The 17,794-nt window shown below is 39.1% G+C and overlaps 1 protein-coding gene across 3 annotated transcripts in view; it reads right to left on the bottom strand.

Moving 5' to 3' along the window:
* Positions 1–17,794, bottom strand: part of PCDH15 (protocadherin related 15) — a 353,847-nt gene that overhangs the window by 64,501 nt on the left and 271,552 nt on the right. For all 3 annotated transcript variants that reach the window (XM_013130209.3, XM_013130207.2, XM_013130208.2), the window contains exons 24-25: positions 17,155–17,295; positions 2,567–2,694 (exon numbers count right to left, since the gene is read on the bottom strand). In XM_013130209.3, coding sequence (XP_012985663.2) covers positions 2,567–2,694; positions 17,155–17,295 — 269 coding nt within the window. The remainder of the gene's footprint in view (positions 1–2,566; positions 2,695–17,154; positions 17,296–17,794) is intronic.

Raw genomic sequence — 17,794 nt, 5'->3', positions numbered from 1 at the left:
TAAACCACGACACGGATCCTATCTCACCTTCAACCAAGTGCTGTTTTTTCCCTTCTTATTCTCTCTTCACTGAATTGGGTTGTCCTTGTTTGTCATCTAATATGCCCTACTGCTTTACAGACTGAAGTTTATTCTCTTCCCTGTAGAATTCCTCAAATATCTCACCTCACAGAACCAAACCTTAACAACCACCTCTATATACTGACAGCACAGTAAATGTCCTGGTACAAAACAATGTTATGATTTATACTGGCCCTGTCCACAGATGCAGGAACTGACATAAGTCATTAGAAGTATGGATACTGACATGGAAGGATATAAATATAAAGGCCTTGGAGAGCACTGAGTAGGAGCTGGTATTAAACATGCACGCCCACATAGAGAATGACAAAAAAATGGAATTGGAATTTTGAAACAACTGATTTGACAATCCAAATCATCTACTGCCAATAGAAGACCGCGACTTTCAGGTTTTCAGGCATAATCTGCCACTTACAAACTAGAATCAGGAGAAAAAACACAGAAGCTAAGAGTTAATCAACCAAGTTGATGGTGTATCTCTAGAATGACTAGTTTTGTCTAACACAAGGAAAACACTGGCTCAATTCAGAGTCCATTTTTTTTTTGGTAACAGCAAACTTGCACTTTAAAATAAACACTGTCTTATTCCCTCAGGATAATGGAATGCACATTAGAAAACAATTTAAAAGTTAGCATCACTTCTACACATTTAGCACCTATTTATTGCTGATATCTCCTTGAAGTACAGGGGAAAAAATTACAAGTTTCAGGCCTAGTGTGCAGGAAGTGTTGTATCCTTTGCTACAACAGTGACTATATGGCACTGTTGTGACAAGTATTGTGACACTTATGATAATTAGAAAATGTTGGTTCCCTCTGGGTCCCAAGAACAATGACTTCAACCATCTGTATTGTGCAGTTTAATATTGTTCAGGTGTAAAAAATATTCTAACTTATAAGCTAACTAGTACCAACTGCTGAAAATGCTTGGTGCTAGGACAACAAATTAAAGCCTGATTTTTTACAACAAGCACTTAACTGTTTTTCTAAATTCACTTTAACTAAGCACACACTTATGTTTGATGCCATCCACTAATAAAAACTTTTGTCTTATACCTTGCTCTATTTTGCTTGTCAGCAAAGTCAGTGAAAATTCTGTCCCAGGTTTTAACAGAAACAGATAAGAGACATAAACCTGTGATTCTTTTGTGTCCTCCTGTGACAATGCTTTTCTGTCCTCTGGTCACCTTTTCTGAGTAAAATGTTTCTGAAGAGTGAAGCCAGATTCCCCTCCTCACCCCAAATATCCCTTGCCTGTATGTCTACTCTTTTTCACACAATCTGGGGACAAAAATTTGCCTATGGTAAACACTATATAAAAGAAAGAAAAAAAAAAACCAACTCCCTCCCCCCCCCCCCCAAAAAAAACAAACCCAAACAAATACTCTGGACTAGTTCACAAAGTAAGCAAATTTCACCTACAGAAGCTTCTGCCCAATAGTCAATATTTAACAGTTTCTCCCTCTTCTGACATTTCTGGGCTTACTTTGGGAAGGACTGCTATGAAACAAAACAGAGATGGACAATTTTAATAAGCTCTGATATTTTCTATTTCATTACCAGCGCTCTAAACACATCATGGGGTCAAAGTAAAAATCTTGGCAGGTCATATTTCTGTGCCTTTTCACCGTAAACTTGTATCATCAATAACAAAGATATTCCACTAACTCTTAAGCTGAAAAAAGGTGCAGGAGGCCTCCTGAGGTAACAAAATAAAGGCAGAGGAAACAAGCTGACTTGGAAAGTTTCTGCAAGTCAAGCTGTCTCTAGCACAAAAAAAAAACCTGCATTATAAAGCATTTTATAGAAAAGAAATAGCTTTTATTCTAAGTCAACTTAATATCTGATACTAATTACATTCTATATATTACCTTTCCTTGAATTTTCTCTCTTTTTTGAAAGAAAAAAAAAAACACCAAAAAACCACCCCTGCAGATAGCCAATTTTGCTCACTGTTGTGTCACAGTGCACAGACCTGAAATTCCTCTGCTGACCTGAAACAGAAACTGCTTCTTTCCTTTTTCAAGCATAAACATACTGCTGCCAAAGAAGTAGTCACTAAAAATTAAGGTAAAAATTCATGCTGAGCATAAAAGAATCCTCCAAACATTAACATATTTAAAATGATAGTTACAAATCTTCAAATGAAAGATGAGCATCAATAGAAATCAACAGAAATAAACCTGCCTTTTAAGCTCAACATCAACCTTGCTGGAATACTAGGCCAATACATGTTACTCACACACACAGAGAAAGTATCACACTCATACTCATACTCAGTGATTTCATAAGAAGAATTATCCATTCTGTACTCACTATAGTTTTTTATGAGAATAAACCAAATGACAATTATTCCCAGTATCTGAGAAGCTCAAGCATTTTTAAAAGAAACTTATTGTGTAACTCCTGCAAAAAAAAAATCAAACCAGTAAGTAAATATTTTTGTACTGCAAGTGAATGTTATTTACAAAAAATCTGGCCTTACCTTAACTTTAAGCACAGAAGAAAACATTTTAGCATCTTCAGATACCCCTCCAATGTACATTTTTTTTGTAAAGACAGGTGCATGGTCATTTTCATCCTTCACTTCAATAAATACCTTGGCTGTATTACCTAAAAGAGAGAATGGAAAGTATACATTGAAGATTTTTGATTAAACCCTTAACACCTACCATAGTTCATACATTTACAGCCCAAACAGATCATATAAAAAGGTGTGTGAATAATACTGTAAAAGTAAATTCATTAGAAGGAATAGCACATTTGCTATGAAGGGTATGAACTTGAAAGAAATAAAGAGATTTCATGCTTTTTTTTTATCTACATTCATTGTTTCTGCATTTGTCAATCTTGAATTTAAGTTGGACCTTAAATTTGTACCTTTAGAGAAAATGTTTCCCATTATCTGTACACTTGCACTTTGCTATTATGGATATCTGAATTTGCTTGTAATCAAAAAACTGCCATGGCTTTCTTTAGAAACCAAGATATTCGGGAAAAATATAAGAAAATACCTGTAACTAATTTACAAATAATAGGAAAAGCACAGTTAAGATCTCATACAGGTAATATATACTAGCAGTTATACTGCAAATAATCAGCTTGCTTTTTCCATTTCCTGTGCAGCTTGCTTTATGTATTTTAATTAATTCCCACATGAAACTTAACAGGTGATTCTGCCATGGTATCTGTAAACTCACGAACAGTCATAATGTAGCACTTGGCTAAGCAGCCTTAACATCTAATGAATTTACTTTATTAATTGAATGCATGCCTAAGCCTGTCTTCATCACAAAACTGGAATGGCCCATGCCAACGCGAGAAGTATCACTTCATCCCTAGGGGTTCAACACATCTTCAACCAAAATACTGCTGTTAATTTGTGTTTTATTAAACAGTTACTGATCCACTCCACTGAACCACAGACAACTTCTGCAAGAAAAAAAACTTCTAGCAAAAACTACAGAGCTAGTGCAAAAAAAGATACAACTGCACATTAATCTACACTAACACCTGTTTGTCTCTTTCAGAATTGTATAATCCAGAAGGACTGCTGGAAATTATGATATCCAGTTCATTAAAACCACATTTTCAAGTGATAAATTGCATCAATTCAGAGTTGGTTCTCCCAGCTTTTTTCAGTGCCAGGGTAATTTGAACACTGTACAGGTGCCATACTGATCTGAGTTAGCTTCAAAACACAGTCTCATTAAGAATGTGCTTAGTAGCTGTATCTTTAGGGGACAAAAAAAAGCAAACAACCCAGGCTATTTCTTAGATTGCCAGAGTCACCACAGATGCCAGAGTCACCACAGGTGATTCTATTCTATCTGATCAGGTAATCTATCTGATGGTCCAACTGGTGAGAAACAAATGAGGAGTTCAAAAATGTAACTGAAATCTGAGAAAAACATTTAATATGCCATCCAGTGCATTAATAGGGAGAAATGAATAATAATAAAAAAGGAAAAGAAAATAATTACATTTCCTCAGAGGAATAATCAATTATTAACCTTTCACACTGATCTGTAGAGATATGTTAAACAACTTGTAGGTGCTGTTACTTCATGGGAAAATGACTTCATGACATTCTTCTTACAGACGTGGAAAAAAAGTCATAATCCAACCCCTTAATACGTGTAATGTGGACATAATGGGCTGTTTGAAAACATCTCCAGTTTGCTTATGTTATTTTCAAAAGAATGTTTGTTTATTTATTACAGTGAAGAAAACTTTCAGTGAAAGAGATACTGAGAGGTTCCATGAATAGTCAAACCTCTCTTGTTAAAATGTGTCCTTAATGTTTCTGGCTGCAATACTGAGTTACAGTTAGAAACTGCAGCTACACCCTTTGGGGAAGAAGGCAACTGAAGCACAATTACAGGCAATGTGTGTAAATGACCTTGACCTGCTGAACTAATAAACAGTTATATCAATGGCTGGGAGCACTTTACTGCTGTGGGGAAGATCATAACTGTATCACATTCAGTACTGGTAGGACTAAACATTTGCAGGCCTGCATTAGCTCTCTCTAATGCAAATTAAACATCTTTTTCATAGTGCTTGCTATCTTCATAATTTCAGCCCCTTTTGGTGAGGTGGCTTAGCCTGGTGCAAAGTTTGCTTCGCAATTTGCTCAAAAACATTTGTTTAATTTGCTGGTAGCACTCTGAGCTGCCAAAATGTTGATTTGTTTAGTGATGGTTGAATGCTTTCAAAATGAGTAGTGAAAGTTATTACATTGAGCGCGAAACAAGTTAAATATCCTGCACACATAGAAACTAACATGGGCATCGTTAACGTTAAATTAAACATATACCTTCATTTTATCTTACTGCCTGATTTTTTGACACAGCTTATATTTCATTCTTTCTGGCTGGCGGAAGGGAACACTGCATCTGTGAACTCCTTTCTACCATGCGCTTTTTATCTGATTCCAGCCTACAGCTGGCCATGGTAAACAACCTCCAGCCACTTACAGAGGTTGCCTTATCTCATATTGGATAAACCTAGAAGAAGCACACATTAAAATCTCTCATCAGAAACTGTGCCATTTTGTGTGAAGATTATGCCAGAGCCTTCGCCATGGGGATTTCGTCAGCTACTTCACTTGATTCAGTCAGATATCCCCTGCACATGGAGATACTCTGGTGCCCAGAGACACAGAGTATGATGCTCCTACATCTACCACCCCTGCACGTCCAACACCCTACATGTTTGAAAAGGCCACCCAAACTGAGCATGTTCTTACAAAGCCTGGTTTAGATTTTGGCATTAGACTAATTTTTTTCTTCATATTCCAAACTTGTTAATGCTTGTTCTAATTATTACTTGTGTGTGGCTCTAGCCCTCTTTTCTGGTACCTAAAGGGAGGCAACAAGACGCACTATATAATGTGCACTGATACTCTCACAGGCAGTACACTGAATACCAAACGATACCAGTATTTACATTCACCTTCCACAAGGGAAATTTTGTATCCCCATGTATGTAAAACCGTGCTGCTTTGTTATTCTAGATCTGGAATCCAGCTCCAGTTACATTCTTTTTCATGGATTCCACGAGCTGAAACCAGAATTTGTTCCTCTGTGGTACGTCTTGTAAGATCTAATCAATCCAAGTAGAGTTCTTATTACTGTGACTGAGTTACCTAAATAGCTGGCCAGGTAAAAGAAGAAAAAACATCTTTCCCTAGACAAAGCAACACAGGACAGACAAGGTGGCCAGAAAGAGCTGAGAAGAAATTTGATTGAGTGCTACAATTATCTGCCTTCAGCTGCAAAGAAAGTACTTCTCTGCACACTAGGTATCCAGATGATACTTGATAAGCAAATAGTTTCTTTAGTTTTACTCCATGTTTTTATTGCTAAGACATTTATTGTCTGGATTTTTCACACCAATTAGTTCAACAGTCAAGAAGGTCAAGTCAGCCACACAGACAATATACTGCAAAGGAATTTTCTTCACCACAATCTCCTGCAAGGTGTCCTGTGTCCCATTTGCCTCTTCTAGTTCCACCCTAAGATGAGCTGCAAAGCAAAGATTATACAGAACTTCAGCTCCTTGCAAGTGATTTTCAGCTTAGAAGAACCAAACGTACTGCATACACTGCTCCAGCTAAATAATCACTCCCAAAACTGGAAGATGAAGCATTTGGATATTTCAGCTTTTGTGATTTGCTTTAGGAGAGTGAAAATATCCTTAAAGGTTCTCTAAAGGAAGCCTCTGAAGCACATAAAACTAGTAGATCATTACTAATATGGAAAACAAAATGAACAAGCACTCCAGGGAGCTGGTCAGAACTAGTGTATGCTATCACTTTCTGAAGTTTTTTTCCAGATATGCTTGTTGAAAACTCTTTTCCAGTATTACTGCTTATCTAAGTAGAGCTAATAATATACCTGTGTCATGTGAGCTTGTAGTTTCTTGCCAGATTTCAGAAATTAAGTTGAACTAAAGCAATGCTTTTTTAATGCTGAGACAGTGTCAACTATGCTTTCATTATTGTTTTTTTTTTACATTATGCTTTCACCAATAATGCTGCACTTGTCTTCCATAATATGCCAAGCCAGCCATTGATAGAGCTGCTTTTCACACATCAATAATTTTAACATAAAAACCACATAGATTAAGCAGCGTCTGTTTGTTCTGTAGTAGGTAACAGCAAATTCTTTTTTCCTAAAAGTTAATTTTAATCAAACTGGGAATAAGAATTGTAATTCATTGGGGTTCAATAGCACTTTGCTTTACTACTGTCTTGAAAAATCTATTGAGCAGACTTTGTGATTTGGCAGGTAAACTAAACTGAACTGCAGCTGAACTCAATCTCACCTTACTAAATTTGGCAGAACCAAATAGGAACCAGCACTGAGTATTTTTCAGTGGCATTTTCATCTAAATCAGCATTTGCCCATAAAGACTGTACAAGCTCATCATATGCTATATCTGACCAAGAACAGTGCAAAAAAAAGCTTTGACAAGATGTAAACAGCAACGTGTTTGGAGTAGCACCGATGCAAGGTCTCATTTAAATCAATAAACCCCATCTTTTTACCAAATAAAAGCAACCATGGGAGATTTAAGTGTGGTGAAACTGGAAGCAGCACTTGGTCACGAGGTGCACAGCTGCAGCAATGGCAGGCTCTGTGATAGGCGAAGGTGCAGAGGAGGGGTCCCCAGGAAACCTGAGGAAGAGCAAGGAGCTCCCCCTGCAGCCAGCAGCTCTTGTGGGCAGGAACAATGTGGGAGATTTAAGTGGCCCTAGGGTGCCGCTTGACCAGAGATGTCAAAAAGTACAAGGAAGGGTTCTTCAGGTACATAAAGAGCAGGCAGAAACAGATGGAAAACAGATGGAAAATAAAGATGAATTAGTCACCAAAAATGCTCAAAGGGAAGAGATTCTCAGCACTTTCTTTACCAGCACTCTTGAGCCCCAGGTCTTGGGATTCAGGTTGATACAAACACAAACCCATCATCACTGAAGGAAGAGTTGGTATGTGAACTGCTGTAGGAGTTCTACCCCTACAAATTAATAGGCTCTGACAATATCCACCCAAGGTTGTTGAGAGCTGGCTGACATCACTGCACGGCTGCTTTCCATAATCTTTGAGAAGTCATGGAGGTTGGAGGATGTCCCAGAACGCTGAAGGAAGGTTTATGTCACTCCCATCTACAAGAAAGGCTTAAAGGATGATCCAGGAAATTATAGGCCCATCAGTCTTACTTGAGTTGCCAAGAAAGTAATGGAATGAATCCTCCTGGGGGGGGTCTCACAAGTCAAATGAAGCACGTGACTGGGAAAAGTCAGCACAGACTCACCAAGTACAAATCATGCCTGATAAACCTGATTGTCTTTTACGACAAAGTAACATGCTTAGCTGATGTAGAGTGAGTGATGGATATAGTCTACCTAGATTTATTCAAGGCTTTTGAAGCAGTTTTCCACAGCATCCTCCTAGAGAAACTGATGCATTACAGTCTTGACAAGTGCATTTGTGTGGTGGATGGGGAGCTTGCTGACAGGCCACACACAGGTGGTGTTGAACAGTGATGTTCAAACTGGGGACCTGTCACAAGTGCTGTCCACTCAGGGGTGAATATTAAGCCCAAAGCTATTTAATATCTTTGTAAGTGATCTGGATTATGGAATCAAGTGCACCCTGACAAAGTTTGCTGATGATACCAAACTGACTGGGGAAATGGACACCTTGGAAAGGAGAGCCACACTGCAGGAAGACCTGCATAGGCTGGAAGAGTGAGATAACAAGACTCACGAAGTACAACAAGCACAAGTGTAAGGTCTTGCACCTGGGAAAACATAATCCAAGAGAGCAGCACAGGCTGGGATCTACCTGGCTGACAGCAGTCCTGTGGAGGTGGGCTGGATGTTCCTAGTGAACAACGAGCAGTAAGCCGGTGTGGCGAAGTAAGCCAACAGGATGGTGGGCTGCATCAACAAGGGCATTACCAGAAGAGATAAAGATATCTCACTCTGCTCAACCCTTGTCAGGCCACACCCAGAATACTGTGTTCAGTTTTGGTCCTCACTATAAAGAAAGACATGGACAGGCTGGTCCAGAGAAAGGCCACAAAGATGATAAAAGGAGTGGAAAACCTTTCATACAAAGGAAAAGCTGAGAACTATGTTCAGCCTTGAGAAAAGAAGGCTCAGGGGAGACATAATCACCATGTTCCAGTATTTAAAGGGTGGCTACAAAGAAGACAAAGACATTCTTTTTATGAGGAGTGAAATAGAAAAGATGAGGGGTAATGGGTCCAAGTTACTCCTGGGGATATTCTGATTGGACACAAAAGGAAAACTTTTCACAATTAGAACAATCAGCCATTGGAATAATCTCCCCAGGAAGTGGTGGACTCCCCAGCGTTGGACACTTTTTAAGATTCTATGATTCTATGATTTAAAGCTAGCTCACATTTTAAGCAGTGTTTCTTAAATACATTGCTTTGCTGCCCACAGAAATATGAAGTTTGTCCCAGTGGCTTTCAGGGAAACTACCCCACAGCTATGTCATAGAGAAGGCAGATTTGCAGCTCTTTAGGCTCTGCAGCATATTTTGTCCATCTATCACATCTAGATTCAGGGACTGGCATGGCAGCCTAGTTATAAAACCATCAGCACATCAATTTGAAAGTAAAAATATAACACTACTTGAAAAGTCAATAAAACAGGGATAGGGAATTCATTTTCATATTCGACTTAGTAAAACTATAGTTCCCAATTAGTATGGAGGAGTTGCAGAATTTTGGTTGAAAAATTAGTGCTATCCCTTTTTGCTTTATGATTCTCAAAAGTTTATTATTTTTATTAGAAAACAAAAAACATTAGTTGGAGACAGAACTATTCTTTTACTCTCCAACACCCACAGAAAAGCCTGTCTTGCCACTGGGATTATAGTAGCAATTTGACAACAGAAATGACCCTCCTTGGGGCAGTGCTTCAGCATATGTTTGGGGAATCGTTATACAGCTCTTCTTGTTTGGAGCTGTGCCAAAGGCAAAAAAAACCAGTTCTAACAATGAATAAAACATGTAAACAATCAATTGAAAGGCACATTTTTGCTTAAAAATCTTTCAATCCCCAAATAAATACCATCTCTACCAAGATCATATATTCACACTTAGCAGTGAGTATAATATTTAGCACAACTTATTGAAATGAAGAAAATGTTGAAGTGTATTTCCCCCTCAGCTGGTCTAACACTCTTGAGATACCTTACTTCTTGCTTGTTGAATTCTTCTTCCAACTTGATCTTGAACAAGAAATCGTGCTACTCTGAATATACCCATGAGAACTTGGAGGGACACCTGGTTTAGTTCTCACAGCAGGCTGGATGCAAACAAAAGATGACACCTACCATTTCTAAAAAATAAATCTGCTTATCAAGCCAGTATAAGCACAACTGTAAAAAAGATCAGATTAATTGCTTGCAGTGCTTTTAATTTCTTTTCAATTCTTCTTAAAAGACAATAGAACCATCAATGCGGTACTGTCAGCATGCCTGCCTCTAGAAATGTGGAAGATGTGCACGCTGCTCTTCCTTTCCCTGCTCTTTAGTTAGACCCAATCAAGTCAGCAAGAGTAAGAAAGCAAAAAAAAGAAAGAGGATGTGGGAGGGATAACAGTGGGATTACAAACCATGACAGAAGCTTCCTAATGAAGATGCAGGAGACAATCATGGATGTAGGGGATTGTTTCACTGCATTTACTACATGACACAAGAAACCCTCCTTTTTACCCCTGCCATAAGAACATGACTTAACTTGGGCAGCAGCAGCATCTCACAGTCAATCTTAAACACAATCAAAACAAGACAAAATCTACACAAAAGCAACCTCAGACAAAAATACTCCCACTGGCCTCCCTCTCAACAGTTCATTGAACAAAAAAGCTGTTAACACAGCTAACTTCTAATGACTAAAAACCTTTCATGTGGCACTGTACCAATTGGTAGCACCTTTGCCTGTAAGGTTTAATTTTTAAACAAGCTGTTTACATCCATGTCCCTTTGCAGACAAACACTGGAACAGCCTGGGGGTTACTGTGCTGAGCAGACATGAAAGATGGGTGAACTTATGCATAGATGGCAATGGTAAGATAACTGAGCAAATGGCAACTGCTCTTGGCAGCAGTTCAGTGAACAAGAGTGCAGCGGCAGGATGAAAGGGTCATATGTATGGAGCTGGGGGGTGAAGAGATATCGTCTTCTCAGCTGCTGGAAACTATGAACAATGCAAAACAGGAAAATAAACTGCTCACTTCTGTACACAGAGGAATTTAGAGTGCCCTTTTTCCTGCAGTGTTCAAAAGCAAACATATTCTGGCTCTTTTGGAAATGTACCGTTTTTTCCATGTCTCCTACTACGGTGCACAATTTCATCTGTCTGGCACAGAGACAAGATGTCCACTAATGCTTTAATTCTTAAAACTAAGACCATGGGGTTTTTTGGTAAAAACCCTCTCTTTGCCCCTACCTATAACCTATAGGGTTTTTTCACCCCTATACTTCTCCACTGTTCTTTCTTATTGTGCTTAGGCAGCACTTTCTCTTTGCTGCTCCCCTGGTTTCCTGTAAACCCCTCTGTTTCCTCCTGTCCCTTCCTTCCTTGCCACAAGAAGATTATTGCTCTGACCATGTTTTCCTTGGTATCAAAATGCAGGACAGTGAGATGCTGCAAACAGCTGACAGTGCTAAATGAGGTAAAAGATAATGCTTCTCTTTTTCAAGAGGCATTTTTGGTTTAGTAAATTATTAATTGTACTGATACATTTCCTTCACCTCACTAATTCATATCTCTTTCTGGAAGGAGCTGCTCACTCTGTGACATTACAGAGCAGCACCTTCCAGTTGTAGAAGAAACCCTGCCACACACAGTTTTGTGATGCTCACATTATGTATCAGGTTTTCTTTTCTTTTTTAATCTTATCCATTGAGACAGAACTGAAAGCTTCTATTTAGAAGTTAATAATCACAATCCTAATTTGAACTATAGCAAACATCAGGCTAAAGTAAATAGTGATAGACAATCTAAGAAGCAAACAGCAGTCAGAAAAAAATCCAGGGCTGCTAAATTTAACTGAATTGGAGAAGTCCATTAATACTGAATGTGTTTCAGGGCTCAGAATCACTAGTTGCTGATTCTTATACCTAGAATTCCTGCCATTTAAATTCACTATAATCAGGAAACCAAATTCTTTTTCCATTCAAACTAAGAAAAAATGCACTGCAATTTCATATTATAAAGATTCAGCAAAAGTAACTCATTTAAGGAGTTCAATTCCACTGAAAGAATGTGATTTTGCATGATTTAGCATCATATTTTAAAAACCCAGTTTAAGTCACCAGTTTTATGTTCTCACACTCCAAATGACATCTCAATTTACTTTCTCTCCTCATATACATATTCAACTATTACTACACTATCAGTTAGTGCTATTATTAAATCATAACATCATAGAATGGTTAGGGTTGGAAAGGGCAAGAACACCTCACCCTAGACCGTGTTGCCCAAGGCAATGTGCCCAACGTTCAAACGTGGTCTTGAACACTGCCAGGGACAGAGAATTTACCACTTCTATGCGCAACCTGTTCCAGTGTTTCACCACCCTCACAGTAAAGAACCTCTTCCTTATATCTAACCTGAACTTCTCTGGTTTTAAGTTTTAACCCATTACCCCTTGTCCTATCACTACAGTCCCTAAGGAAGAAGCCCTCCCCAGGATCCTTGTAGGTCCCCTTCAGATACTTTAAGGCTGTTATGATGTCTCCATGCAGCCTTCTCTTCTCCAGGCTGAACAGCCCCAACTTTCTCAGCCTGTCTTCATACGGGAGGTGCTCCAGTCCCCTGATCATCCTCGTGGCTCTCCTCTGGACTTGCTGCAACAGCTCCATGCCTTTCTTATGTTGAGGACACCAGAACTGCACACAGTACTCCAAGTGGGGTCTCACGAGAGCAGAGTAGAGGGCCAGGATCACCTCCTTCAATCTGTTGGTCACACTCCTTTTGATGCAGCTCACTATACAGTTGGCTTTCTGAGCTGCGAGTGTGCACTGCCAGCTCATGTTAATTTTCTCCTTGACCAACACCCCCAAGTCCTTCTCTGCAGGGCTGCTCTGAATCTCTTCTCTGCCCAACCTGTAGCTGTGCCTGGGATTGCTCCAACCCAGGTGTAGGTCCTTGAACTTCTCATTGTTGAACTTCATGAGGCTGACATTGACCCATCTCTCAAGGTCCCTCTGGATGGCACCCTTTCTCTCCAGTGTATAAATCAAACCACACAGTTTAGTGTCATTGGCAAACTTGTGAAGGCTGCACTGACAAGCTTAGTTACAGTTAATGCAGTATCATCCACTCTCCTGTTGCACAGATGAAAACTCAAACTCCTACTTGTATATAATTATCTCCTATAATATCATAAAGTTAAAACCAATTTGGTACCTAGCTTCCGAGTTCTGTCAAACTCAGCACTGTTTTGTGGCTGGCAGTTAGTGCTGTGCTACCTAGCTCCAGAAGGCTTCATCATTGCAGCTCCAGAGTAGGTCATCAATTCACTGCCAACAAATTCCAGAGCGGTTCACCAATTCAGTGGTATCTAACACCAGAACTGTCAGTTATTAATTGCCATTGAGTGTCAGAGCAGTGTATTAATTCAATGTCACATAATTTTAGAGAAGTGCATTCAAAGTCACCTGTATCTGAAGTAGTTCATCATCTCAATGTCACCAAAGTCCACAGCAGGACACTAATTCTGTCTCATCTCCTTCCACTATAGCTCATCAATTCAATGCCCTGAAACTCAGAAGTAGCATTTAACCTGATTAAGACTCATCAAGAAAGAAAAAGGTGCTGAGAAAATGGAAAGACATACATCATATAAATGTAGGAATCAAACCTAGAGGTCAAGGGATCTCCATTACAAAGGCATAAGTGATTTAGTTACAGATACCTGTAAAATATTTTAAAAGTATACATCTACCAAATTATTTAGCTATCCATCCAGCACAGTGCATATTCAAAATCTAATACATGCTGTATACTCATGGATATTCATAGAATCATAGAATAGTTAGGGTTGGAAATGACCTTAAGGTCATCTAGTTCCAACCCCAGTGCCATGGGCAGGGAATTCTCACCCTAGACCATGTCACCCAAGGCTCTGCCCAACCTGGTCTTGAACACAGCCTGTCTTCATAAAGGAGGTGCTCCAGCCCCCTCATCTTCCTTGTGGCCCCTCTCTGGACTTGCTCCAACAGCTCCATAATCTTCTTTTGTTGAGGAGACCAGAACTGCACACAATACTCAAAATGAGGTCTCACGAGAGCAGAGTAGAGAGGCAGGATCACCTCCTTCAATCTGTTGGTCACACTCCTTTTGATGCAGCCCAGTATATGGTTGGCTTCCTGGGCTGCGATTCAAACACATACAGCAAGTGCATGTCTTCCTTTAACCTGGACGAAATTCAAACTCCAGTCATTACCAAGTATCCCTGAATGCAATAATTTAGCCATCACCTTTTTAAAACTGCTTCCCAGTTGGGAGAACTGCTCTAGTGCAGGCTACGAGTCAGAAGGTGTGCGCAAAGACCACTGCTGGAGCCTACTGACTCCCTTGTCTGCTCCCCTGTGTCAGAGTAAGATTTGAAAAAAGCTGTACACTGCACAGAACTGTATTTCCTCACTGTGTATGGCCTAGCTGTATTTTGCAGAATATAACCTTAACTGGCCCTGTCCCAGACACAGAGAAATGCAGTCAACCGGCACTAGCTCTCTTTTTCTCCCCCTCCAGGTACATCGCTGATGGGGGCTACAATAGCAACACTCTTACATTGCTGTTAATACAATTAAACTTCTGATCACTGAATAATGCACATGTGATACCCCCCACACGTGGTCAATCCTTTCATAAGAAAGAAGAAATATCCATAATAATACACATCCAATTTCCAAAAGTTTTCTGCATGTCATGTGGGTAGTATTGGAAAGCATGATGAATATATTTTAACTTCCACCCCATGTACAACTTCTCAGGCTACCTTCTATCAGCCAGTTTTATGGCATGTTCCCAAATACTTAAACCTACTAAGTCTAATATTTTTAAGAACTTTAAAAATCTATAAGATTACATGAAGTACCAATTTCAGTATTGCAAGCATGTTCTACAGTAGTACCTCTATACAGAAGAAACAGACTTGCACCCTGTTTAAATCAGTATCCTGAAAAATCTGCATTTTGATCTCTAATCTACACACAATACTCTTAAGCATAAGCATACACAAACTGGCACAGAGATAAGCTAGAGATGGGTTTCCTAATATTCGTAGCTACTATTGTATCCATCAGAACAATGATTAGAAGATTAATTCTAGAAAAAAGACAGCAGAATCAGCCCCATTATTTAAAGATGGCCCTTCCTTTTTAACCCTCAGACTATTAACTCTGTGGATCACAACGTGCAATGTTGAAAAGGCTCTGTCATGGAACAACCCTGTCACCTTAGACAGTAATGGGGTGACACTTTGGCTCTCTGCCTGCCAATATGCCAAAGAGCCCAAAGTGAGTAACATAAGCAAAAAAGCTGACACAGCTCACTTTTCCCTGAAGCAAAGGAGAAAAAAGAATCACACTGTGCTCTACGTCCTAATTTGCTCAGTGCTCTCTGTGCCTGGACGAAAGCACAATGAATTATGTCCTGCTCAGGGCAGGTGCAAAGGTGACAGTCTAACATTAGTGACAGATAAAAAGACCAATGGAAATTTTTTGCCCCTGGTTTGCCATACAGACCTCCTTGGCACTATCCCCATTTTTAAATACAGTAATGCTTTAAAAGATGAACTAAATTGCTCATTATACTACTGGAAGCTTCCAAAACTTTAAAGGAGTTTTTGTTACGTACACATTTTGATAAGTGCCCAAATCTCACTGATGTTTAGGAACAGACTGGTAGTGGCATACTGTTTATGGTATCTCCCCCTGGATTGACAAATAACTACATATTGGTTATCTACATAAAACTGAAGTCTGAATTAAATTTGAACTCCATTTGTATTACATGGCTCCAAAATACCCATGCAATGTCCTTTATTGAATGAATTACACACAGGCATCAATAAAGAGCAGGTGTCAAAAATCTGGCCTCCTGGGGATTCCTTAGCTCACACAATGGCAAATGCTATGAGATGGTACAGCAGGGTTCCTTGGATAGACATTTAGAAATGGAAGAGGCTCAACCTATTAGTCCATGGGGTAGTTTTGGTCAGGATGAGTCTGTTTTTTCCAGTGCTAAAGATTTGCTTTACAATTAACACTGGTGGAAATGCAGAGAAAAAAAGCATCAGGCACCTGCAGCAGATCTGGCCCACAGCTCATATTGGTATAACTGTGACTGCAGAAACATGACTTGAAATGAACTTGCATCCAATTTGAAATGAAAGGAGGTAATACTTTCATGGCCTTTAAACAAATGTTCAACTCCTCATTGTCCTTTTCTCAGTGCAAAACTGGTCTGCCTTGAGGTTATTTTCATTACATCCATGATGCAAGAGCAGGAAAAACATGAGACTCACAGAGACCAAAAATAAATAATAATAATAATAATAATTAAAAAAAAATAAAAAAAGGAGACAACAATCCCAGTCTGTAAAGATGTGTACAAAAATACTTTTTGATGCTCTTGTTTTTTTAAACTAGGGCCCAACTGCAGCTTAATAGGAAGGTGCATAAGATAGAACAGGACACTGAGCCAGATGTTTGAAATCCAGACCTTCCAGACCTTTTTTGCCTTATAGGTAGGGTGATAAAAATAATAAAAAGTACTTTCAACTTACTTTTATTAGAAAAGGAAAACTATCCAAGGCAAAAAACAAAACAAAAAAAACCCAAACCAAAACAAAAAAAAAAAAAACACCTCAGCATAAGAGAGAGCCAAAGCAAACCAGTTTGTAAATAAACTCCTTCCTGCCCAGAGATCCTGCAAACAAAAACCTTCTTATCTTTGTCACAAGCAGGTCCTTGCCTCTAGTTTGCTCTCAGTCAGGGTTGCAATAAATCCACGCAGACCCTCAGGGGTGCTGAAGGAGTCTTTTTATTCCTGTCACCCTTGCTGTGTATGTGCTCCCCATTCCTCTTGGTAGTGTCCCAACATTTGCTGTGATGATACCAGCCCAGGAGGAAGTCTGTATTTGGGCTGTATAATATGTTTACAAAAAAGTAACTGTGACATTCCATCATAAAAAGCCCTTGTTACACTGAAAATGTTCAATTCATGCCATCAACACTCTGCTTATATATAAACATGATTTTAATCTGTACCAGTGAGACTTATAAACATGTAACATGGACAAGATTTGTAAGGATTTAGCTCAAGATTGATCAGCATGATGTATGGAAAACAAGCACAGATATCCACAAATGCACGCTGCTCACATACCATCATCACTGTTGTACTCCTGATAATAAAGCGAGGTTACTAGCTAGTGTGCAGTTATCAATATCCTTAAAAATAACAATACATATGTATATTAAAAAGAGATTTAAAAATAAGAACTTTCAAGCTTACTTTTGGAAGGGACACGCAGATTGGATCGTACCACTTGTAAGGAGTCTGCTTGAACTCGAAGCTCATAACTTTTCACACTTTCATAATCCAGAGACTTTTTAACTGAGATCACGCCTGTTCTGTTATTAATAGCAAACACATCTGAAATCCAGCAAAAACAGAAGTAACTTTCTAAGATGCATAAACACTTTTTTTTTTTTTTTAATGCCTGAGTGCTTCTGATTTGGTGATGACACTATTCTCTGAATAGTGACTGGCTTCAGAAAGTCATTTCCATTCCTCCCTCAGGCTTCTAAAAGCCTGTGTAACTCTTCTTTGAAGCTGTCTTCAAAGAAGCACAGCAGCTGTATCTGACCTGGTACTGTAATAACTAACTTGAGGAGATGCTGGCAAGAGCAGACAAGACAAACAGTCCTCCTTCACAAAAATGAGTATGGAATGGGGAATTCTTCCACATCCCTCCAAATAATTCAGTATAATTTCATAGAGCTTTCAAGGTGGATCATGAAGAGTACTTGAGAAGGATGGAAATGCAGGAATGATGTTTTGTTTCAATAGCAGGCTCTAATCTAACAGGTGTGTCTCCAGCATGACAAAGTCTATAATGCCTTAAAATAGGTTTTTAAGCAAGCATTACAAC

The sequence above is a fragment of the Melopsittacus undulatus genome, chromosome 4 (genome assembly GCF_012275295.1).
Source record: "Melopsittacus undulatus isolate bMelUnd1 chromosome 4, bMelUnd1.mat.Z, whole genome shotgun sequence".
In the NCBI taxonomy this organism is placed as follows: domain Eukaryota; kingdom Metazoa; phylum Chordata; class Aves; order Psittaciformes; family Psittaculidae; genus Melopsittacus; species Melopsittacus undulatus.
Note: the sequence above shows the minus strand (reverse complement) of the source record. Positions and strands in the feature narration are given on the sequence as shown.